This window comes from Bombina bombina, chromosome 1 (assembly GCF_027579735.1).
Source record: "Bombina bombina isolate aBomBom1 chromosome 1, aBomBom1.pri, whole genome shotgun sequence".
In the NCBI taxonomy this organism is placed as follows: Eukaryota; Metazoa; Chordata; class Amphibia; order Anura; family Bombinatoridae; genus Bombina; species Bombina bombina.
Window position 1 is genome coordinate 1031090584 of NC_069499.1, and position 27205 is coordinate 1031117788.

The following is a 27205-nucleotide window of genomic DNA, read 5'->3' on the forward strand; positions in this document are numbered from 1 at the left end:
TCATAATTAAATATTTCTACATATATCTGATGTTTTTTTGCACAAATATATATTTATAGCTGTCATGAGATGCAGGACATATGCAGGACACAGCAATGATGGTACAACTCTATTTTATTACAGAGCATAGCAATACACATCCAGACAGGTTGATTGTACTAAACTAACTGCGACACAGACACCGGACCTAAGCCCCGCCCACATGCTAGTGACATCACATCCTGCTATCATCACATCTTCCCCTTTTTCAAAGACAAAGCATACATTCGCATATATTAAATAACAAGGTACACCAACAGGGTATACAACAACATTTTGTTTTAGAACATTATAAAAACAGATAGATTAGAAAACATGAACAAATAAATTACATCCTGACTTGGACATCGGGGTAGACTACCCTAGTCCACAGTGACCATGGGATTATTCTGCCCATACTTCCGGTCACTGTTCTAGCTAAAGTCAGTCCCTGTATCAGGCCGGAAGCCTCACCACTCTTCCGCTTGATGTAACTTTGCATGAACTGTCCTCTGATACAGAAGATGGTGAACAAGAGTCTGCTGGAGGCAAAGATATATCCCCGCTATGATCTTGCTGAGGGGAAGGCACCTCTCTTAGAACAGGGGATCCCACCGGCGGTGGTACTGAGGTATCCGGTTCCAGACTCTCAGGTACAGGCTGAAGATGTCTTCGGTTACGGCGTGTAACCGTCCCTCCCTCTGTAAGGACTGTGTAAGACCTTGGTTCTGGAGAGCGGCCCACTACCGTAGCAGGCGTCTTCCATTTCTTCTCATCATCCAGTTTAATTCTGACACTTTGGCCCGCTTTCAGTTCCTGTAAAGGCCTGACAGAATGTCTCCTGTCGTAGAAGAAACGATAACCCTTTTTGGCCTCTTCATCCCTCCTAAGGACTTCGTCCCGAGGAACAGGGCCAGGCGGCTTGAAGACACCCACTGAGGGTAAAGTGGTGCGAATCTGGCGTCCTAGCATCAGCTGTGCCGGGCTAAACCCGGTGGCTTGAATGGGCGTCGCCCTGTATGACAAGAGGGCTAGGTACGGTTCAGATTGCTTTAGAATGAATTTTGTTGTTTGAACTGCCCTTTCAGCCATTCCGTTGGCCTGCGGATAATGTGGACTTGACGTGGAATGTACAAAATCATATTCCCTGCTGAAAGCACTGAACTCTGTAGAAGCGAACTGCATGCCATTATCACTCACCAGCTCCATTGGAATGCCCCAGCGGGCGAACAAGCTCTTCAGGCGAATGATAACGGCCTGACTTGTGATATCATTCAGGGGTGCTATTTCCAAATACCTGGAATAGTAGTCGATAACAACAAGAAACTTTTTCCCGTGCAGTTCGCACAAATCAGCAGCTATTTTCTGCCACGGCCCCGCAGGCAGCGGAGTAGACATTAAGGGCTCCCTTCTCTGAGTAGGCCGGCGTTCCCGGCAAAAGGCACATTTAGACACGTGATTTGCAATGTCGGAGCTGATCCCAGGCCACCACACAGCTGTAGCTGCTCTTTCTCTGCACTTTGTAATGCCTAAGTGGCCATCGTGAATCCTGTTTAACATCTCCTTCCTCATGCTGACAGGAATTACAATACGGTCTTGGAACAGCACCAACCCCTCCAGCTCCGTGAGCTGCGACCTCTCTGGCTGGTAAGCATTTAAAGACATCCAGGCTGCCCGGCTCTCGGGCCAGCCATCTCTTATGTACCTTATAACTTCTTGCAGATCTGTGTCCAAATATGTCTCTTTCTTTATCTCTTCCAGTTTCCTTGAAGAAATGGACTTAGAGGCCAGAACTGAATCAACATACACTTTTACATCCGACTCTGTGGAGGATTCTTCAGCAGCAGCCAGCGGGAGCCTGGACAGTGTATCCGCCACAACCAGCTGCTTCCCCGGCACATGCACTGCCTGAACATTGAACCTGAGCTGTCTCATTAAAAGTCTCTGGCATCTCAAGGGTGTTTTGTCGATGTCATAAGAATTGATAAGAGGGACTAGCGGTTTGTGGTCAGTTTCCAGACTAAATTTCTCCAAACCCACTAGATAACGCTGAAAGCGCTCACAGGCCCAAACTGCAGCCAGGCACTCTTTCTCAATTTGAGCGTATTTTGACTCCGCAGCCGTCAGTGTGCGGGAACAGTAGGCGATGGGCTGTAGTTTGTTGTCATTCAGCTGCAGGAGTGCAGCCCCCAACCCATAACTGCTTGCATCAGCACTAACCACAGTCTTTTTTGAAGGGTCGTAGAACCCCAGCACTGGGGCAGACCCCAGCAGGGACTTAGCATGCAGGAACGCTTTTTCTTGTGAGGGTCCCCAGACCCAGGCAACATCTTTCTTAAGCAACTCTGTGATAGGGTGCAAAACTGTAGATAAATCTGGAAGAAACTTGCCCACGTAATTTACAAGGCCCAATATCTGTCTCAGCTCATGTACATCCGAAGGGCTTTTCATCTGTTCGATAGCCTGAATTTTCTCGGGGTCCGGCTTGATGCCATCCCCGTTGATGACATGCCCAATTCAGCTTCAGCCCAGACTCTTTGATAGCCTGCAGCACACAACTCAAACGCTGATCATGCTCCTCCACTGTAGACCCATACACTAGAATGTCGTCCATGACGACTGCTGTGCCCACGTGGCCACTCAGGAGAGAACTCATTTCCCTTTGAAAGATCTCAGGAGCGGAGGATATCCCAAAGGGAAGTCTGCAGACGCAGAACCGACCTACCGGAGTGATAAAGGTAGTCAGTTTGCGGCACTTTGGATCCAGGGGGATCTGCCAAAAGCCGCTAGAAGCGTCTAATGTGGAAAAGAACTTCGCCCCAGCCAACTTCGGGGCTATATCTTCCAACGTCGGCAGCACAAATCTCTCCCTCTTCACTGCCTCATTCAACCTTTTCAGGTCCACACAGATGCGCACCTTCCCATTTTTCTTTGCAACTGGAACAATGGGGGCACACCAATCAGTTGCTTCAACAACCTCTTCAATAACCCCCATAGACTTCATGCGCATGAGCTCTTTCTCCACTTGAGGCATGAGCGGGAACGGAATTCTACGAGGAGTAGAAACACTGTATGGGACTGCATCACTTCTAAGTGCTATACCGACAGGTTTGCAGTTCAGTAGGCCCAATTCGCCAAACATATCTTCAGAGACCTCATTCACTCTGGCCACAAGGCCCAAATCACAGGCTGCTTTTCTGCTCAATAAACTGTTAACACACTGACCTCGGATCACATGCACCCACATGGTGAACTTTTTTTGTTTGTACTCACAGCTGGCGAGAAATTTCCCCACACAATCAATGCGGCCACCAGGACTATGGACGTTTGTCGTAACCTTCGCCAGCTGGGGCTGTCGAGGCAGTTTCATAAATTCAGCAAAAGACATTACAGTGATATCAGCTCCTGTGTCAATCTTAAAATCAACATTGGCTCCCATTACAGTAAAAGTAACTTTCCAATCTTCCTCTGAGCTTGTCCGTTCCACAACAGACCCCACAAAATACACTTCCTGACCCTCCTGGTCACTGTCCACCTGCATCTCCTTAATGTATTCAGTTTTACACACCACTTCAAAATGGCCTATTCTGTTACATTTTCTGCATCTTTTATCTCTGGCCGGGCATATGGCACTCTGATCATGCGCCCGGTAGCACTGTGTGCATCGGCCATGTTGCGCCCATCCACTTCTAGGCCTTTCCAGTACTTTTGATCTACCGCTCACACTGTGCCTTTCACTAGTAATTTTCCTAGACTGTTGCACTTCATCCACAATACTCTCAGACCTCAGATCAGCACTTTGCTTTTTCACCAGTTCACTCTGGCGGGCCATCCTAATAGCCCCTTCTAACGTTAAATCAGGCTCTAACTGCAGCTTCAGGGAGACTTCAGCATCTGCAATTCCAATAACTATTCTGTCTCTGATTTGCTCTTCTTTAGCAACACCAAACTCACAGAATTCAGCTAATTCATACAGGCTGCGCACAAATGACTCCACAGATTCTCCCACACGCTGATTACGTTTGTGAAAACAAGCTCTCTCATGAATCACATTTCTTTTGGGCACAAAGTGGGCACTGAGTTTATCCATAACTATATCAAAGTTAACTTCTTCCCCTTCTTGAAAAGTAAAAGCATTGAACACTGGCTCTACATCTTTCCCCATGGAGTATAAAAGAGAATTAACTTGTACTTCACCACTCTCCTTGTTCAGTTTGGATGCAATCCTGAAGCGCTGAAACCGCTGACGCCATGTGGGCCAAGCTGCAGGCTGAGAAAAGTCAAAAGGCTCAGGTGGGGTAAACTTTGACATTGCAATCGATCAGGAACAGAAGCGCAGTCCAGAACTTCTGACACCATGTCATGAGATGCAGGACATATGCAGGACACAGCAATGATGGTACAACTCTATTTTATTACAGAGCATAGCAATACACATCCAGACAGGTTGATTGTACTAAACTAACTGCGACACAGACACCGGACCTAAGCCCCGCCCACATGCTAGTGACATCACATCCTGCTATCATCACAATAGCTATATATACTGTGTATAGATATATACAGATTTATATAGGAATATCTATTTAAAAATACTTACAACATATTCTGGAATGTGAAATATTTACAGTAAACATATACTGTATATAAATATATATATATATACTGTATATGCATACAAATACATCTTTAGCAATGTATCTGTACGTATCTCTATGTTAAAGTACTTTGGCGGCTTCTTTTTTTTTTTTAACACCTGAGATCTCATATCTTTGTGCAATATTTTTTTTTATCATTTTTATCAGATGGTGTTATTATGAGTGTAACTGTACTTTGTAATGTATTTTTGATGTGTTTTGTGACACTTTTTAGTTTTGGAAAACAGTTAACCACAGCTCTGAGATCGCAGTAAGAATTGTAGCATAAATCGCTAGTTGCGCTAGTGCAATATAAGCGCAATTAAAACCGAGCGCGAAAACACAATATAACTTGTGCAAAAACATTTGCCTCTCACTTGTAATCTAGCCCTTGCATTTTTATATAAAAAAAAGTACATTTCAAAGTTTTATAAAATTGTAAGCTCGCTCTGAATAATGAAGGTCTAATTTTGACTAATAAATGGTTCATTTTTAATATTTATTTTTATGGAAAGCATAAATTAAAAACTGCATATTGCAATGTTGTTATATTGTATTTTCAGTAAATTAATTAGTTTATGGAGATTACATTTTGGAGTTTAGTATCCCTTTAACCCCTTAGTGACCAGAGCACTTTTCCATTTGTTGACCGTTTGGGACCAAGGCTATTTTTACATTTCTGCGGTGTTTGTGTTTAGCTGTAATTTTCCTCTTACTCATTTACTGTACCCACACATATTATATACCGTTTTTCTCGCCATTAAATGGACTTTCTAAAGATACCATTATTTTCATCATATCTTATAATTTACTATTAAAAAAAATTATAAAATATGAGGAAAAAATGGAAAAAAAACAATTTTTTCAAACTTTGACCCCCAAAATCTGTTGCACATCTACAACCACCAAAAAACACCCATGCTAAATAGTTTCTAAATTTTGTCCTGAGTTTAGAAATACCCAATGTTTACATGTTCTTTGCTTTTTTTGCAAGTTATAGGGCACTAAATAAAAGTAGCACTTTGCTATTTCCAAACAACTTTTTTTCAAAATTAGCGCTAGTTACATTGGGACACTGATATCTGTCAGGAATCCCTGAATATCCTTTAACATGTATATATATATATATATATATATATATATATATATATATATATATATATATATATATATTTAGAAGACATCCCAAAGTATTGATCTAGGCCCATTTTGGTATATTTCATGCCACCATTTCACCGCCAAATGCGATCAAATAAAAAAAAATGTTCACTTTTTCACAAATTATTTCACAAACTTTAGGTTTCTCACTGAAATTATTTAGAAACAGCTTGTGCAATTATTGCACAAATGGTTTTAAATGCTTCTCTGGGATCCCCTTTGTTCAGAAATAGCAGTCATATATGGCTTTTACGTTGCTTTTTGGTAATTAGAAGGCCGCTAAATGCCACTGCGCACCACACGTGTATTATGCGCAGCAGTGAAGGGGTTAATTAGGGAGCATGTAGGGAGCTTGTAGGGTTAATTTTAGCTTTAGTGTAGTGTAGTAAACAACCCCAAGTATTGATCTAGGACCATTTTGGTATATTTCATGCCACCATTTCACCGCCAAATGCGATCAAATTAAAAAAAAACTTTAAATATTTCACAATTTTAGGTTTCTCACTGAAATTATTTACAAACAGCTTGTGCAATTATGGCACAAATTGTTGTAAATGCTTCTCTGGGATCCCCTTTGTTCAGAAATAGCAGACATATATGGCTTTGGCGTTGCTTTTTGGTAGTTAGAAGGTCGCTAAATGCCGCTGCGCATCACACGTATATTATGTCTAGCAGTGAAGGAGTTAATTAGGTAGCTTGTAGGGAGCTTGCAGGGTTAATTTTAGCTTTAGTGTAGAGATCAGCCTCCCACCTGACACATCCCACCCCCTGATCCCTCCCAAACAGCTCCCTTCCCTCCCCCACCCCACAATTGTCCCCGCCATCTTAAGTACTGGCAGAAAGTCTGCCAGTACTAAAATAAAAGTTTTTTGGGGGGTTTTAGGTTTTTTTTTAAAAAAAAAAATTCTTCTGCTGTGTAGGACCCCCCTTAGCCCCCAACCTCCCTGATCCCCCCCAAACAGCTCTTTAACCCCCCCCCCCCTCTGCCTTTATTGTGCACCATATTGGGTCTGCCAGTACCCATTTTGAAAAATAATAATGTATTTAAATTTTTTTATTTTATTAAATATTTTTGTAGTGTAGCTGCCCCCCCCCCCCTCAACATCCAACCCCCCACCCTCTCCCAGATGCCTTGATTTGAAAATGCCACCCTCCCCAGTCCTCTCTACCACCCTCCAGATCTACAGCATATTGATGCTGTTTGCATTGATCTCACGTGCACGCGCGTGCACGGCTCTCGTGCACGCGCCCGTGCACGCGCGCGCACCCGCACAAGATCCCTCCCTCCTCCTCCACCAATAACTGCCCACCCGCCTCCCTGGATGAGCTCCCACCCACCAACGGTAATGGTTATCTAGCCGATGCAGAGAGGGCCACAGAGTGGCTCTCTCTGCATCGGATGGCTAAAAACAGTTATTGCAGGATGCCTCAATATTGAGGCATCACTGCAATAACATGAAAGCAGCTGGAAGCTATCAGGATCGCTTCCACTGCTTTCAAAGACCAACGACGTATGGGGTACGTCCTTGGTCATTAACTGCATTTTTTTGCAGGACGTACCCCATACGTCGTTGGTCGTTAAGGGGTTAAAGGAATATGAAACCCATTTTTTTTCTTTCATGATTCAGATAGAGCATGCTATTTTAAAGAACTTTCTAATTTACTCCTATTATCAATTTTCTTCATTCTCCTGCTTTCTTTATTTGAAAAGCAGTAATATAAGTTTAGGAGCTGGCCCATTTTTTGTTCAGCACCTGGGAAGAGTTTGCTTATTGGTGGCTGAATGTAGCCACCAATCAGCAAGCACTACCTAGGGTTCTGAACCAAAAATGGGCCGGCTCCTAAGCTTAGATTCCTGCTTTTTCAAATAAAGATACCAATAGAATGAATAAAAATTGATAATAGGAGTAGATTATAAAGTTGCTTAAAATGAAATGCTCTATCTAAATCAATCAGGTTGAATATCCCTTTAAGAGTTTTGCTATTTAGCGTGACATTTTTTCTTAGCATTTACCAAGGTTCAAAAGAAACACAATAATGTGAAACAACTCAAATTGACAAGGTTTGATAGCTGTTTTTTAACATTTATTTTTATAGTGTATTTTTTTCATAAACACACCTTGTCTCATAAGTGACTTGATTGCACAGTCTGTACCTTGCAAAATATGGATGTTCAGGAATTTTAGTCATTAACTTTCAAGATTGTAAAAATACTGTAAAAGTGCTGACTGTTCTATGGTAACACTTACTCATGCTTTCTGTATTCCTGTGGTTTCTAGGTGTGACGATGTGCTTCCCGGAGGACAGCTCTGTTACCCATTGACTTTCACACCAACCCTAGTTGGGTCCAGGAGGCTTTGTGTACAACTGAAAAGCAACAAACTTAAGGAAATAATCAGCTACCAGAAGTTGGAAGTCCTGCCGGCTAATGCACAGCAATGTCAGTGTCATATTATACCTGTGCTTATGAAAGCACACTCAAAACGTTTTAACACTCTATCTGGATGTTACCAGTCACAGAAAGAAACAATATAAAAAATACATATTAGACAATTCCTGAAACCTGACTTATCAAGTAGACCCACAGGCATGATACTGAGAAATTGCATAAAATGATAGTTATGTACATTCTAAAAACATGTAAGAATTAAGAGAAGTACAATACTCACATTCATCATTTTATGCTAAGATATTAGTATCTCTATGCACTAATATCATCATAATTTATGAAATGTTAAGGCTTCCTTTTTCTTCAATATCACTGCACCATGTAAAATAGAGAGTGTATGTATATGTGTATGTACAGAGGCGTAACTAGAAACCACAGGGCCCAGGTGCAAGAATCTAAGAAGGGTTTCACCCCACCCACCCCCCAAAAAAAGGTGAATTTGATACATATCTTTTTTTTTTTTTACATTTAACAGAAAAAAAAATGTGAATCTGCACCCCCTGGAGTTCCGCCCCTGTGTATGTATAGGTATATAGATATGTATGTAGAAAATGTTTGGATTTCAGAATAGTTTATATTTCAGAATATTTGCATCTGTAAAATGGGTCAGTTTGGAGTTGGGATGGCACCAAGTGTAAACAACAATATCTTATGTCCTTTAGGCAATATTTACATGTGATACTACAGCTTATACATGTAATATAAAAGTAGTATTATATCATTTGTAATACTTTTGTATACACAGTACCCACAGAAAGATAGTACAGTACTGTAATCAGAAAGGTAATATTTGTTGTTTAAAATAAATATAGACTATTATTTGCATTTTAGAATCCAAAAATCATTACTAAATACACAGGCATAAAAGATTGTGACTTACAGACTGTGGAAAAAAGTACTTTTTGATCATTTTATTAATTAAAAAGTTTGGATTTCAGAATAAGTTTGGATTGTGGTATTATGGATTTAGTGATGTGTGTGTATATATTAATTTCATGGAATTAAAATTATTACACGCCCAAAGGAAATATAAAAGAAAATATAGTATTTTTCAACTCTCATAAGAATTACTCCTGCGGAAGTGACTTGTCAAAATGCATTAAGCAGTAAATGTAATTTTTTAGAAGATTTACGAATAAATATGGTTTATTAAATATTTTTTCCCAGTGAGTATTGTTCCCATTATCAGGTTAAATGATTTTAATGAAATACTTCTGTATATATTGATTATGTTTTTATGGCAGAGTCATACTGAAGAAAAATGAAGCCTTTAGAGAAACATTTAAATATGTGAGTGAATAACTAGTTATATCTCACCATAATCTACTATTGTAGTTTTGTTCCAGTGTATGTCTGAGCCTCACTTAAAGAAATAGAAAGGTCACCATTGAAATATGCATGGGTACAGTTCCATTTTAAATAGAAGCATTTTGGCAATATACTTCTGTCATGAGATGCAGGATATATGCAGGACACAGCAATGATGGTACAACTCTATTTTATTACAGAGCATAGCAATACACATCCAGACAGGTTGATTGTACTAAACTAACTGCGACACAGACACCGGACCTAAGCCCCGCCCACATGCTAGTGACATCACATCCTGCTCTCATCACATCTTCCCCTTTTTCAAAGGCAAAGCATACATTCGCATATATTAAATAACAAGGTACACCAACAGGGTATACAACAACATTTTGTTTTTGAACATTATAAAACAGATAGATTAGAAAACATGAACAAATAAATTACATCCTGACTTGGACATCGGGGTAGACTACCCTAGTCCACAGTGACCATGGGATTATTCTGCCCATACTTCCGGTCACTGTTCTAGCTAAAGTCAGTCCCTGTATCGGGCCGGAAGTTTCACCACTCTTCCGCTTGATGTAACTTTGCATGAACTGTCCTCTGATACAGAAGATGGTGAACAAGAGTCTGCTGGAGGCAAAGATATATCCCCGCTATGATCTTGCTGAGGGGAAGGCACCTCTCTTAGAACAGGGGATCCCACCGGCGGTGGTACTGAGGTATCCGGTTCCAGACTCTCAGGTACAGGCTGAAGATGTCTTCGGTTACGGCGTGTAACCGTCCCTCCCTCTGTAAGGACTGTGTAAGACCTTGGTTCTGGAGAGCGGCCCACTACCGTAGCAGGCGTCTTCCATTTCTTCTCATCATCCAGTTTAATTCTGACACTTTGGCCCGCTTTCAGTTCCTGTAAAGGCCTGACAGAATGTCTCCTGTCGTAGAAGAAACGATAACCCTTTTTGGCCTCTTCATCCCTCCTAAGGACTTCGTCCCGAGGAACAGGGCCAGGCGGCTTGAAGACACCCACTGAGGGTAAAGTGGTGCGAATCTGGCGTCCTAGCATCAGCTGTGCCGGGCTAAACCCGGTGGCTTGAATGGGCGTCGCCCTGTATGACAAGAGGGCTAGGTACGGTTCAGATTGCTTTAGAATGAATTTTGTTGTTTGAACTGCCCTTTCAGCCATTCCGTTGGCCTGCGGATAATGTGGACTTGACGTGGAATGTACAAAATCATATTCCCTGCTGAAAGCACTGAACTCTGTAGAAGCGAACTGCATGCCATTATCACTCACCAGCTCCATTGGAATGCCCCAGCGGGCGAACAAGCTCTTCAGGCGAATGATAACGGCCTGACTTGTGATATCATTCAGGGGTGCTATTTCCAAATACCTGGAATAGTAGTCGATAACAACAAGAAACTTTTTCCCGTGCAGTTCGCACAAATCAGCAGCTATTTTCTGCCACGGCCCCGCAGGCAGCGGAGTAGACATTAAGGGCTCCCTTCTCTGAGTAGGCCGGCGTTCCCGGCAAAAGGCACATTTAGACACGTGATTTGCAATGTCGGAGCTGATCCCAGGCCACCACACAGCTGTAGCTGCTCTTTCTCTGCACTTTGTAATGCCTAAGTGGCCATCGTGAATCCTGTTTAACATCTCCTTCCTCATGCTGACAGGAATTACAATACGGTCTTGGAACAGCACCAACCCCTCCAGCTCCGTGAGCTGCGACCTCTCTGGCTGGTAAGCATTTAAAGACATCCAGGCTGCCCGGCTCTCGGGCCAGCCATCTCTTATGTACCTTATAACTTCTTGCAGATCTGTGTCCAAATATGTCTCTTTCTTTATCTCTTCCAGTTTCCTTGAAGAAATGGACTTAGAGGCCAGAACTGAATCAACATACACTTTTACATCCGACTCTGTGGAGGATTCTTCAGCAGCAGCCAGCGGGAGCCTGGACAGTGTATCTGCCACAACCAGCTGCTTCCCCGGCACATGCACTGCCTGAACATTGAACCTGAGCAGTCTCATTAAAAGTCTCTGGCATCTCAAGGGTGTTTTGTCAATGTCATAAGAATTGATAAGAGGGACTAGCGGTTTGTGGTCAGTTTCCAGACTAAATTTCTCCAAACCCACTAGATAACGCTGAAAGCGCTCACAGGCCCAAACTGCAGCCAGGCACTCTTTCTCAATTTGAGCGTATTTTGACTCCGCAGCCGTCAGTGTGCGGGAACAGTAGGCGATGGGCTGTAGTTTGTTGTCATTCAGCTGCAGGAGTGCAGCCCCCAACCCATAACTGCTTGCATCAGCACTAACCACAGTCTTTTTTGAAGGGTCGTAGAACCCCAGCACTGGGGCAGACCCCAGCAGAGACTTAGCATGCAGGAACGCTTTTTCTTGTGAGGGTCCCCAGACCCAGGCAACATCTTTCTTAAGCAACTCTGTGATAGGGTGCAAAACTGTAGATAAATCTGGAAGAAACTTGCCCACGTAATTTACAAGGCCCAATATCTGTCTCAGCTCATGTACATCAGAAGGGCTTTTCATCTGTTCGATAGCCCGAATTTTCTCGGGGTCCGGCTTGATGCCATCTCCGTTGATGATATGCCCAAAGTAGCATAATTCAGTTTTCCTAAAATGACATTTTTCTTTGTTCAGCTTCAGCCCAGACTCTTTGAGAGCCTGCAGCACACAACTCAAACGCTGATCATGCTCCTCCGCTGTAGACCCATACACCAGAATGTCGTCCATGACGACTGCTGTGCCCACGTGGCCACTCAGGAGAGAACTCATTTCCCTTTGAAAGATCTCAGGAGCGGAGGATATCCCAAAGGGAAGTCTGCAGAAGCAGAACCGACCTACCGGAGTGATAAAGGTAGTCAGTTTGCGGCACTTTGGATCCAGGGGGATCTGCCAAAAGCCGCTAGAAGCGTCTAATGTGGAAAAGAACTTCGCCCCAGCCAACTTCGGGGCTATATCTTCCAACGTCGGCAGCACAAATCTCTCCCTCTTCACTGCCTCATTCAACCTTTTCAGGTCCACACAGATGCGCACCTTCCCATTTTTCTTTGCAACTGGAACAATGGGGGCACACCAATCAGTTGCTTCAACAACCTCTTCAATAACCCCCATAGACTTCATGCGCATGAGCTCTTTCTCCACTTGAGGCATGAGCGGGAACGGAATTCTACGAGGAGTAGAAATACTGTATGGGACTGCATCACTTTTAAGTGCTATACGGACAGGTTTGCAGTTCAGTAGGCCCAACTCGCCAAACATATCTTCAGAGACCTCATTCACTCTGGCCACGAGGCCCAAATCACAGGCTGCTTTTCTGCTCAATAAACTGTTAACACACTGACCTCGGATCACATGCACCCACATGGTGAACTTTTTTTGTTTGTACTCACAGCTGGCGAGAAATTTCCCCACACAATCAATGCGGCCACCAGGACTATGGACGTTTGTCGTAACCTTCGCCAGCTGGGGCTGTCGAGGCAGTTTCATAAATTCAGCAAAAGACATTACAGTGATATCAGCTCCTGTGTCAATCTTAAAATCAACATTGGCTCCCATTACAGTAAAAGTAACATTCCAATCTTCCTCTGAGCTTGTCCGTTCCACAACAGACCCCACAAAAGACACTTCCTGACCCTCCTGGTCACTGTCCACCTGCATCTCCTTAATGTATTCAGTTTTACACACCACTTCAAAATGGCCTATTCTGTTACATTTTCTGCATCTTTTATCTCTGGCCGGGCATATGGCACTCTGATCATGAGCCCGGTAGCACCGTGTGCATCGGCCATGTTGCGCCCATCCACTTCTAGGCCTTTCCAGTACTTTTGATCTACCGCTCACACTGTGCCTTTCACTAGTAATTTTTCTAGACTGTTGCACTTCATCCACAATACTCTCAGACCTCAGATCAGCACTTTGCTTTTTCACCAGTTCACTCTGGCGGGCCATCCTAATAGCCCCTTCTAACGTTAAATCAGGCTCTAACTGCAGCTTCAGGGAGACTTCAGCATCTGCAATTCCAATAACTATTCTGTCTCTGATTTGCTCTTCTTTAGCAACACCAAACTCACAGAATTCAGCTAATTCATACAGGCTGCGCACAAATGACTCCACAGATTCTCCCACACGCTGATTACGTTTGTGAAAACAAGCTCTCTCATGAATCACATTTCTTTTGGGCACAAAGTGGGCACTGAGTTTATCCATAACTATATCAAAGTTAACTTCTTCCCCTTCTTGAAAAGTAAAAGCATTGAACACTGGCTCTACATCTTTCCCCATGGAGTATAAAAGAGAATTAACTTGTACTTCACCACTCTCCTTGTTCAGTTTGGATGCAATCCTGAAGCGCTGAAACCGCTGACGCCATGTGGGCCAAGCTGCAGGCTGAGAAAAGTCAAAAGGCTCAGGTGGGGTAAACTTTGACATTGCAATCGATCAGGAACAGAAGCGCAGTCCAGAACTTCTGACACCATGTCATGAGATGCAGGACATATGCAGGACACAGCAATGATGGTACAACTCTATTTTATTACAGAGCATAGCAATACACATCCAGACAGGTTGATTGTACTAAACTAACTGCGACACAGACACCGGACCTAAGCCCCGCCCACATGCTAGTGACATCACATCCTGCTCTCATCACAACTTCCATTAGTAAAAAAGTTATTACTGTTTTTTGGTAGCCTACACACATATCCTGTGAGGGCCTCAGAGAGCTGGTGGTGTGTACTGTGTCTGCAGACTTAAAGGGACACTCAATAAAAATTAAACTTTCATTATTCAGATAGCGCATGCAATTTTAAACAACTTTCCAATTTACTTCCATTAACAAAATGTGTACAGTCTTTTTATATTTAAACTTTTTGAGTCACCAGCTCCTACTGAGCATGTGCAAGAATAAGTGTGTATGCATTTGTGAATGGCTGATGGCTGTCACATGGTACGTGTATGCATTTGTGATTGGCTGATGGCTGTCACATGGTACAGGGGGAGTGGAAAAAGACATAACTTTTTTAAAATTGTCAGAAAAAAAATCTACTACTCATTTGAAGTTCAGACTAAGTGCTATTGCATTGTCTTGATATCTTGCATTTGTTGATTATGCAAATCTACTGTGTTGACTGGTCCTTTAATTTGTGTCATATAACCCACTGCTGACTCTTTGAGAAGGTGTAATGTTTGAATACTGGTGCACAGGCCCTCACAGCATATGTGTGTATGCCACTGAAAACCAGTAATAACTTTTACTAGAAACATTTTTGCTTATGGAAGTATATTGGAAAATACTTACCCATGCACATTTTAATTTTGACCTCTCAATGCCCTTAAGGAAATACTTCTGTGTTGTTTTTTGAGCCTCTCGGCTTGCATATGGAGTGGTAAGCTCTGAATGCCTTTATTTGTTTTTGTTTCTTTATTTTTACTTAGAATTCATCTATAGTGCAATATGTCAGTTTACACATCAGTTTCCCAACATAAACTGGTATGTTCCTGATATCTGGGGTACCTACTAATATAGGTGATGAGGGGAAGGGTGTGAGAAGGGCTAGGTAAGATATTGTCAATTGTTATTGTGACAAACTTGCAGCATGGATTGAAAATGTAGATCTACGTTATTCTGTTTTCACTTCAGCTTGAAGCAAATAAAACTAATCTTGTAAAACTGAGCTTTATCTTTGAGTTTATATACAGTACATGATTGTACCATATGCCAGAATACTACAAAACAGTAACTGTTTATCAAGCTCATTACTTTGCAATCTATCTTCATTCGCTAATGGTTAGAGATATGTTCTTTTAATAACACCACTTTTAAACAACAAATTGTTAATATACACTAAACCATTGGTTTTTATATAGGACTATTGTTCTGTCATTGACAGGGTCACCTGAAAACTGGGAAGAATTCCAAAAATCTGCAAAAGAGCAAACATTTGGCACAAAAACAGAGGATATGGCGTCCATCTCTGTCACCCTCCAGTCAGATGACTTTGTGCTCTATGGGCAGGAAATCCATGGTACTGTGAGAGTATCAAATCAAAGTGTAATGGAGAAAGATTTAAACATCCTATTCTATGCCCAGTATGTACATGAGAACTGGAACTTTTGCCCATGGTTTTGGAAGGAGGAATGTTCCCTAGGCCTTTCAGCAAAAGAAGGTGAGGCTAATGTATAACCATAGAATCATAAAGACAACATTAGATTTCAGTGTACCCTTATTTTACACTACGTCGAGTATACAACATGATTTCTTCTAGAACAATTATATTGTAAAAAACAGAAGTAAAATGTAAAATATATGAAAAATATCCTGCTAGTGGGTGAAAGAAGTATTTCTGATTTTTTTTTATTATTGTGTAACATAATTTATTGGGTAGCACAATTACACATCCAGACAAGTCAGGAGATTTATTAGTCATGTATAAATGTACTACACAATAAATTATTTCACTGAATAGTATTTATAGTAAAGAGCATTTCAGTCTTTGGGTTTACTCACTATGACCAATTTTTAACTGGGGATTTTTGTTTAATAAAAACAATGAAGTAAAAAATGTATTTAATGGGAATAATGCCCCTTAAAGATCTGAGCAATTTCACAACCAACCACCACAAACAAGCCAAAAGCATATTAAAACAAGATAATGGTGAATCTGTTAACAGAAATTAAAGGCATAATAAACACCTTGAGGCGAGGTTTCCATATAATATGTTTAGTTGTGAATAGTAAAGCAACATACTCTCAATATTTATTTTGCTGCCTTTTCATGTAATTTAGCTGTAAAAATTATGGGGTTTTTTTTTTTTTTTTTTTAAATCTTAGAGCTGGAAATGTGCCCTGCAGTCTTTAAAAGCTAATACCGGAGTTTTTCCAAAAACCCGCCCAGGGCCGTTAAATGGAAAAACCTGTTTTTTTGGTCTTCATTCTTGGACCAAATAACAGCCCAGGGCTATAATACGGTAGTCACTTATACCACTCTGTAGGACGCTGATAGCCTCTCCAAATGATTTTAAAGCGCTAAGCCATAACAAATAAAAGAGGATGATTTATTTTCTTGTAATAAGTACATTTATTACTTCATGTACATTTTTTTTAAATAAAACAAAAAAAAAAAACAGCATGTTAAATCAAACTGGCATTTCAAATTTGTTAATATAACCAGATACATATGGCATCTGGTAAAATATTCATGTAACTCTCAAATAGGAACTTTTTTTTTTTATTACGGTAACATCAAATAAGTAAACTGACTTTCAACATTTTTAATACAACCAAGTAACCAACATATATACGGTACCATAGTCCATATTGTTTAATTAAATCTTCATGAACTTTCAAAGCATTTGAATTCCAACTCGTCATCACTTTTGAATAATGCAAGCATATATTCATCTGTACTGGTACTGGAAATTTCACTTTCTGCATCGTTGTCATCATCATCATCATCATCTTCTCTTTCATTTCCATTAGAGACAGATAAAACCTCAACTAAGCGTATGTTCAACAGTTCGTTTTTCATTGTCTGCCCACGGGGTGCTATTCCACAGCATTCAAAAGCACGACTTATGTTTTCTTTGTTGAGACTGACTACAGCATGAGCCACAAAGTCCACTATGTGTTGAAAGGAAGGTTTTTTGCGATAACCTTTGTTTGTATACTCCTTTTCACCATTGGCAAACCGATCTTCCCATTGAGCACAAAGTGCTTTTTTGAATGGACCATTGATTGCTACATCTAATGGCTGTAGATAGGATGTTGTTTTTGTAGGGATAAGTTTGACAACTGTATTCCTACGCTGAAATGCCTCCAACAACTCAGACTTCTTGTGTGCTGAGCATTCATCCATGAACAATACAGATTTCTCTATATTGAATAATCGAGATGCTCGCTGTCCAAACACATTTTGAATCCACAAAAGCATAAGTTCATATGTCATTTATTCCTTATTAGATACCATTAAATAAATATTTTTTGGTACCTTAACTTTTGGAAAAAAATTTAAACCTTTAAGGATTATCATTGTTTTTATAACACTGCCAGCAGCATTAACACAGCGGTAGCACCACAGTGGCTAGCATCCACATTTTTTTGCCAACAAAGTCTATGGTGGGAGAGCTTAACATGTCAATATATACAGGTGTCTCATCCATATTGTAAATGTGGTCAGCTTCCAAATCTGCTGTTAGTGAAGGAATGCTGTCCAAATAGCCGCGTGCAATTTGTGCCTTTTCTCCTAGAGTTTTATTGTCTGCTTGACCTACATGTGTAACCTTTCTCACAGATAGCTTGTTACGTTTCATAAAGATTGATATCCACTTATCAGAGCACTTGAATTCCGCTGTTTCTATTTCATGCTCTTGTGCAATTACAAAAGCCTGTTCACGTAAACGGCGATAATTAAAAATCAGTTTATTTGCACGTTATTCCCTAACCCACTGTAATAGTACAGTTTCTAAATGTGCATGTTATGGTCCTCGACCACCACCAGCAGATCTGCGCCTCTTCTTGTCTGGGATATTTGTCAGTTCAGATTCCCTTTGGCACCATTCATGTAAACGTTTTCTATCAATACCCAACTCTCTTGGCAATAGCAGCAATACAGTGAAGATCCTGACCGGATGGAGGCTATGGAGCTTGAGTGTCAGGCTCAGGCATAGGGCAGGCTGCCACTTTGATTTACAGAGCGGCCGTCCTACTTTTTGGGCAGACTGTCAGTCATACATGCAAACAGGTGTATAATATGTATTAATACTTTCCCCTTCTGGTGAACCGCAGCCGTCCCACAGTCTCTCCCAAGGTCTGTGTGAATATATCAGGTGTGCTAGCTGGAGGCGCTGGTTCAGCTTGTATCAGTCGTTGGTATCTTCCTTTCCTTTCCTTCCTCGGTTGTATAACTCTAGGTGCAAAATAGTGGTGCTGAAATATCAGACAATACACCATACAAAGGTGAATATCTACTCACAGTGTATATTGCAGGTTACCGGCTCCTTCCCAATATGAAAAGACAATATCACAGATTCAGTAAAAAAGTTTGTCTTTATTTGGCTCAACGCAAAAGCGTTTCAACGGTCCCAGCCGTCTTTCTCAAGAGCAATAAAAAGTGCTTTACAAACCAAAGCATTCAGACTGTGTCCCTGTGTGACTCGAGTCAGGATGTGCCTCCGCAGCTGCTCCGGATACATAACAGGTTTGTAGGTAGTAGAAAAGATGTTCAGGGGCACCAGGCTTCATCCATAAAACTTAGATTTATTGGTACAATTTAAAACCAGCAAAAAAGGGATAAAATGCAATAAATGCAAATAAACAAAGTGTGCCAGACAGGAGGGTGAATGGCAGACCCGCTAACATGTTTCTGCATCGAAGTTTTATGGATGAAACCTGGAACATCTTTTCTACTACCTACATTGCTGAGGGCAAAGAGAGAACAGGCGTATATATTAGGATCCATCCCAGGGGAGCCGTTAGCATTTGAGAGTAGTGATGTCCCGAACTGTTCGCCCGCGAACGGTTCACAGCGAACATAGGTTGTTCGCGTCCGCGTTTGTGGGCGAACACATGGCGATGTTCGATCCGCCCCTATGTGTCATCATTGTGGAAACTTTGACCCTTTATGTCACAGCCGCCTGACGCATTAGAGCCAATCAACATCAGACACTTCCTCACAGACACTCCCAGCTACTCGGAATCCGCCATTTTAGACTCATAACGACCTTGCTTTTTTAATGAGAGGACGTGTTGTGTTTTTGCTCCTGACATTAATAGGAAAAACATAGCTAGGCTAGTGTATTTACAGTCCAGAAGGACTCCACTCATCTCTGCTGCAAGCACAGCACCCCAAAAAGCCCTTTTTAGGGCTATATTTCGTGCCATTTTTTTTTTTTTTCTTTTTTTTTTTATTAGCATTTGCCTGGCTTTCAGCTGTGTGTTTAAGGCTCAAAGCATATGCTGTGACTACTGCCACCACTGATATCTCCCTAACAACATTAGTTTAAATTTAACTAACCCAAAAATATAATTATTTTTCTAGTGTAATTTTTTTTCATTTTCTATCAGGCCAGTGTCACACAGCATATACTCTGGTTCATTGCTCTGTGCCAGCCAGCAGCCAGCAGTGTTAATATCCGTTTATAACATTATTTTTAATTTAAAAAAAAAACACAAAAAAATATTTTTCTAGTGTAATCTAATTACATTTACCATCATGCCTGTGTCTGTCAGGCTCACTCAGCATTAATATACCTCTTTTTTTTCAGTCTTTTGGTTAATTGGTCTGTGCCAGGCAGCCACCCAGCACTCATATCTATTTTTCTTTCACCTTAATTTTAATATAAAAAAAAAAAAGTTTAAATTTGTTTGCTAGTGTAATCTAATATAATTTTCTATCTGGCCTGTGTGTTTTGCTGACATAGAGAGCCTACTGTGTTTACTTGCTGCCCTCCCTAGTCTATGAGCCACGACTCATATGTGTTTAACCTTTTTTTAATTTCCCCCCCAAAAAAATAATTTCAATCATTTTTCTAGTGTAATCTAATAGTATTTTCTATCAGGCGTGTGTGTATCCGACATACAGAGCCTACTGTTTTTAATAGCTGCCCTTCCAAGGCTATCAGCCACGACTCATATGTATGTGCTTAACCTTTTTCTTAAAATTTCCAAAAAAAAGTCTTTAAATCATTATGCTAGTGTAATCTAATTGTATTTTCTATCAGGCCTGTGTCTAACTGTCTATCTGACTTACACAGCATACTGTTGTTATAATTGCTGCCCTAGGTAGCAGCCAGCCAGTGCGACCACTCATAGAGTCATATGTGCATTGCACTTCTTAACATAATTTTAATATTAAAATCTAAAATTTTAAAATATTTTGCTAGTGTAATGTAACTTAATTTTCTATCAGTCCTGTGTTTTTGTCACTTACACAGCATACTGTGTTAAATTGCTGCCCTACCTACCATCCACGACTCATATCTGCCAGCCTGTCTGCCAGGCCCAAGTAGCCAATTAGTGGCACCAATCACAATTCTTGTAACAGTAATAAAAAAATAAAAAAACATAATTCTTTGGACTCCATGAAGTAATAAGAACAGTACTACCAAAATACAGCCAATGAAGGGCCTTAGGAAGACTGAGCCAAGGTTGGATTGTAGTATTTGGTTAGGCTAATCATGATGGCCATGTAGACCACCACCACCGAGAGTCCTGGAAGTAACAGGGATGATGAGATGAAAGTGCTAAGAATAGTACTACTTGAAACAACAGAGTTAGCCATGGGTGTTAATCCAAGACCGCTTGGATTTATTTTTGTATTGGGTGCAGCTAATCATGCAGGCCATATAGAGCTGACAACATTCGGTGTTGTATCAGCTATAAAAATAATAAGAACTGTACTATCAAAATACAGACAATGAAGGGCCTATGAAGACTGAGCAAAGGTTGGATTGTAGTATTTTGTTCGGCTAATCATGATGGCCATGTAGACCGCCCGTAACAGGGATGAAAGTGCTAAGAATAGTACTAATTGAAACAACAGAGTTAGCCATGGGTGTTAGTCTAAGACCACTCAGCTTTTTTTTTAGGTTTGGGTGCAGCTAATCATGAAGGCCAGATAGACCTGCCACCATTTGGTGTTGTAACAGGTATGAAAATGCAAAGAACAGTACTACTTAACACAACCTACTTACCATGGGTCCCAGAGCATATGTTTGGTTGTTATATTTTGTAAGGGTAATCATGCAGGCCATATAGACCTCCACCGATAGGGTAAGTATGAGTAACAGCTATTAAAATGCGAAGGACATTACTAATTAACACAACATAGTTACCATGGGTCGCAGACCAAGAGCAGATGTCTTATTATTATATTTTGTATGGGTAATCATCCAGGCCGTATAGACCTCACCAAATAGGGGGAGTTACAGAGATTAAAGTGCTAAGAATGGTAGTACTTAAAACACAACCTTGTTAAAATAGGTAGCAGACCACATGTCTTATTATTATAATTTTTCAGGGTAATCTGGCAGGCCATATAGCACTCCCCCGATAGGGGGGGGGGGGGGGGGAACAGGGATTAAAGTGCTAAGAAAAGTACTAATTGACACAAGCTAGTTGGGTCCAAGAACGCATGTTTGATTATTAGAATTTATTAGGGTAATTATATATCTAACAAATCTATCTATTTCTCTTCTATCGATTCTATCTAACTATCAATCTATGTATATCTATCTATCCTATCTATCACTATCAATCTATCTTCTGTCCGGGATGTTTTGAGACAGCCACTTTGGGAATGTTAGTTGATTTAGACCCATTATGGCTTAAAAGCAGACTCTGCATCAACTATGTAATTTTCCATGGGAGTTTTGCCAGGGATCCCCCTCCAGCATGCAACAGTCCAGGTGTTAGTACCCTTGAAACAACTTTTCCATCACTATTGTGGCCAGAAAGAGTCCTTGTAGGTTTTAAAGTTTGCCTGCCTATTGAATTCACGAACAATACCAGAAGTTCGAGTCCGCGGTTCGCGAACCGAAAATTTTAGGTTCGCGACATCACTATTTGAGAGTGCAGGGCAGGTGACCGGCAAGAATCAAGTGGGTGTGAAATCATCTGGGGACGCCGGAGGTTGATGTAGGGAGAGGAAGCACGCTGCTGAGTTCGGTGCGAGACATTGTATATGCTGCCTTCTCCTGTGGACCAACCTAGCCGACAACAACAGGACTAAGTTTAAGATGACAGCGCACATGATTGAATGTCCGGTAAGCCCTTTTTGCATTAATTAAAATCGGAACATTACACCATATATATACCGTATATACATTGGGAGAATTTATAAGTATTATACCATTGGATACTTTTGACACTAACTTGGCCCCCATAGGGAGTACCATCATTTGCCAAATATTTAAAAGGCACTGAGAACGCTTGTTATTTATAGATCTTATCAATAAGTGCTGAGACTCACATTGACTGTTTTTACATAACAGGTTTGACCCGGTATATTTTTTCATGTTTTGCGGTTGGATGTGATTTATTTTTTGGTACCGTACATATTTGGCATGATTTGTTTTTAAACACATATAGATGCTGGACTTTTTTTTTTTTTTTACATACATGGTTGCTTGATCACGTATATCTAACGTTATTTATTTACAGCAACTTGGTTAGCAGCTTCATTCTCAGCAACCTGATTGGTGTGATCCTATGCATATCCTCATTGGCCGTAGTATACCCGGGCATTTGGCTTCACAATAGGATTGGCTGGGTTGGGGGCATATCTATGACGTCCAACTGACACGGAAGTAAGCTCTGTAATGTATTCCAGTCTCTGGATGATCCAGGTAGGAGCTGTGCAATGTGCTATTATTATTCCTAGTATTCCTCTTACGGCACTGTCAATTATACGTTAGGAGTTGTTTTAGAAGCATCATATACCGGTAACATAATCTCCAAAAGAGATGAGCTCAGATAATGTTTAGGACCACCCACCTAAAATAAGCGCCCATGGGCGGCTTATCTGGTGGGTAGGTTTCCGGAAAACCCTGGTATATCTAATTGACTTTTCCAGATAACAACTGCAAAACAATTAACTTTCTACTAACTTAATGACTATGGCTTGCCTTGTTGTCTGCAGACTAAAACCTAGATTGGCTATTCCAAATAAGGCAAGTGGTGGGAGGAGTTTGGAAAATACAATTGCAGCAATCAGCTAGATTACGAGTTTTGAGCGCTATAGGAAAATTAACGAACCAAACAAATTATTTATTTAACCCCCTATAGTTCTGCCATTACAAGTTTTAAAAAACCTGGCTTGTGTGGGCGATATGGTGCTTTTAAGCTCCATATCGCAAAAAAAACAAGCGCTGTTTTTACATGCTCATGCACGCTTTCCCCATAGACATCAATGGGGAGAGCGGTCAGAAAAAAGTCTAACACCTGCGATCGCGGTATGAAAAGCTCCGTAACGCAGCCCCATTAATGTCTATGGGGAAAAAAAAATACAGTTTAAACCTAACACCCTAACATAAACCCCACGTCTAAACACCCCTAATCTGCCCCCCACCGACATCGCCGGCACCTACATAATGTTATTAACCCCTAATCTGCCGCCCCCGATATCGTCGCCACCTAAATAAAACTATTAACCCCAAATCTGCCGCTCCCGATATCACCACCACTATACTAAAGTTATTAACCCCTATTCCCCTGCACCCCAACATCGCCCACACTATAATAAATCTATTAACCCCTATTCCGCCGCTCCCCGACATCGCCGCAACTAAATAAAGCTATTAACCCCTAAACCTCTGGCCTTCCACATCACTACCCCTAAATAAACCTATTAACCCCTAAACCGCCAGCCCCTCACATCGCAACAACCTAAATTAAACTATATTAACCCCTAAACCTAACCCTAACGTAACCCTAACCCTAACCCTAGCTAAATTAAACTTACAATTATTAACTAAATAATAACTATCTACCTAGTTAAACTAAATACATACTTACCTGTGAAATAAAACCTAAGCTAGCTACAATATAACTAATAAATATATTGTAGCTAGCTTAGGTTTTATTTTTATTTGACAGGTAAGTTTGTATTGATTTTAACTAGGTAGACTATTTAGTAAATAGTTATTAACTATTTACTAACTACCTAGTTAAAATAAATACAAACTTACTTGTCAAATAAATCCTAAGCTACCTTACACTAAAACCTAAAATTACAAAAAAATAAAAAAACACTAAAATCACAAAAAATAAAAAAAACTACCATTACAAAAAAAACACGAAAGTATCCAAAAAAAATAAAATTATTCCTATTCTAATACCCTTTAAAAAAAAAACACCCCCAAAATAAAAAAGCCTAATCTAGAATAAACTACCAAGGGCCCTTAAAAGGGCCTTTTGTAGGGCATTGCCCTAAAGATAATAGCTCTTTTCCTACAAAAGAAAAACACAGACCCCCTAACAGTATACAAACCCCCACCCTTCAAACCCGCAAAATAAAATAAAAAGTAAAACCTAATCTACCCATTTGTATGGGTGTTGCCCTTAAAAGGGCATTTAGCTCTTTTGCTGCCCAAACCCTCACCTAAAAATTAAAACCCAGCCCAAAACGAAAAAAATACATTACACAAAATAGCAAACAAATTATCAAAAATAATAAAAATTATTCCTATTCTAATACCATTTACAAAAAAAACACCCCAAAATAAAAAACCTTATCTAGAATAAACTACCAATGTCCCTTAAAAGGGCCTTTTGTAAGGCATTGCCCTAAAGATATCAGCTCTTTTTCTGAAAAAAAATTACAAACCCCCATTAACATTACAAACCCCCACCCCCCAAACCCACAAAATAATAAAAACTATCTTATAAAACCTATGCTACCCATTGCCCTGAAAAGGGCATTTGGATGGGCATTGCCCTTAAAAGGGCATTTAGCTATTTTACAAGCCCAAACCCTAATCTAAAATTAAAACCCACCCAAAAAAACCTTAAAAAAAGCCTAACACTAATCCCCGACGATCCACTTACAGTATTTGAAGTCCCGCTTGAACTATCTTCATCCAGGCATCGAGAAATCTTCATCCAGGCAGCATCTTTTATCTTGATCCCGGCGGCGCGGAGTGGGTCCATCCTGAAGACATCCGGCACGGAGCATCCTCTTCATACGGTCGCCACAATAAACTGAATCTTGAATGCAAGGTATGCAATTCAATATGGCGTTCCTTGCATTCCTATTGGCTGAAATTTTTGAATCAGCCAATAGGAATTAGAGCTGCTAAAATCAATCAAATCAGCCAATAGGGTTTAAGCAGCTCTCATTCTATTCATTCTATTCTCATTCTATTATATTCTATTCTAATGGCACAAAGTCATTTGGAGTGATGAGACCGAAATTTAGCTTTTTGGCCACAACCATAAACACTACATTTAGAGAGGAGTCAACAAGGCCTATGATGAAAGGTACACCATTTCTACTGTAAAACACAGAGGTGGATCGTTGATGTTTTGGGGATGTGTGAGTTACAAAGGCACAGGAAATTTGGTCAGAATTGATGGCAAAATGAATGCAGTATGTTATCAAAAAATACAGGAGGAAAATTTGCAGTAATCAGCCTGGAAGCTGCGCATGGGTCGTACTTGGACATTCCAACATCACAATGATCCTAAACACAAGGATAAGTCGACATGTCATTAGCTACAGCAGAATAAAGTGAAGGTTCTGGAGTGGCCATCTCAGTCTCCTGACCTCAATATCATTGAGCCACTCTGGGGAGATCTCAAACGTGCAGTTCATGCAAGACAGCCAAAGAATTTAAAGGAACTGGAGTCTTTTTGCCAGGAAGAATGGGCAGCTTTACCATCTGAGAAGATAAAGAGCCTCATCCACAAATACCACAAAAGACTTCAAGTTGTCATTGATGTTAAAGGGGGCAATACACGGTATTAAGAACTGGGGTATGTAAACTTTTGATCAGGGTCATTTGGGTAGTTTCTGTTTTCATCATGATTTAAAAAGAGTAAACACAGTTGATAATAAATGGCTTCAGTCAAACACTAACCATGAGTGAAAGGAAAGTTTTTCGTGTTATCATTCATATTCTCTGAAAAATTGCCAAGAAATCATAAATTCTGCCAGGGTATGTAAACTTATGAGCACAACTGTACGTGAACGCACATGCGATTTGGCTATTTGGATTACGTGGCAAAAAGTAAGTTATTTTGAAACTTGTAATAACTGTGCAATGCTAAATGCAAAAAAGCCATAATGGGCGCAGGGTTTTCGCAACTGATTTGCAGTGCGACTTGTAATCTTGCCCATTGACATTAGCCGCTGCCACATTGGATGACATTAGCGGAGGCGATTTAACAATGTCTGGCGGACATGATACGCTGTAGCGTATCATGTCCGCCAGACATCGCTGAATGCCGACAGCATACACTGTCGGTATTTAACATTCCACAAGCAGTTCTAGTATACTGCTTGTGCAATGCCACCCCCTGCAGATTGGCGGCCAATCGGCCACTAGCAGGGGGTGTCAATCGTATTGATGTTCGCAGCCTCAGAGGCAGCGGACCAGTTAAGGAGCAGCGGTCTTAAGACTGCAGGCTCGCGCGGAAACAGGGGTATTTGGCCCTATTCGGGCCATGATATATTGGCCCCTAACAGATACAAACTCTAACTCTAGGATAGTGATCAGTAGAAAAACACACTGAAAATACCAGATGACAATCAGATGTTGTTATGTACTGCAAAAAGTACAAGATTGTGATCACCCCCATAATCCTAAAATTACTGAATTATACATTTACAGCTGTATTTTAAACCACTCTTGAGTTTACATATTTTAATTCTATGTTTACAGACATAACTATCCATGTTGGGATCTCCCTCCTGCAATACGAAGACTTCCCTTGGGAGAGTCACCTTGTTAGACTTACGGCACTTGTCACAGATGTCACCAATACCATATCCTCAAGCAAGAAGATCACAATCCTCAAGCCCGATCTAATCATCCAGGTAACTAGGACAATAGATAAATAAATAAGAATCCACACTAATAGGAATTTGGAGTCCACAGAAAACTAGCCAATTATTTTGTTCT

At 40.7% G+C, this 27205-nt stretch overlaps 1 protein-coding gene across 1 annotated transcript in view; it reads left to right on the forward strand.

Moving 5' to 3' along the window:
• Positions 1 to 27205, forward strand: part of LOC128664454 (protein 4.2) — a 165406-nt gene that overhangs the window by 91438 nt on the left and 46763 nt on the right. Inside the window, exons 13-15 of the mRNA XM_053719290.1 lie at positions 8093 to 8253; positions 15478 to 15753; positions 26966 to 27120. Coding sequence (XP_053575265.1) covers positions 8093 to 8253; positions 15478 to 15753; positions 26966 to 27120 — 592 coding nt within the window. The remainder of the gene's footprint in view (positions 1 to 8092; positions 8254 to 15477; positions 15754 to 26965; positions 27121 to 27205) is intronic.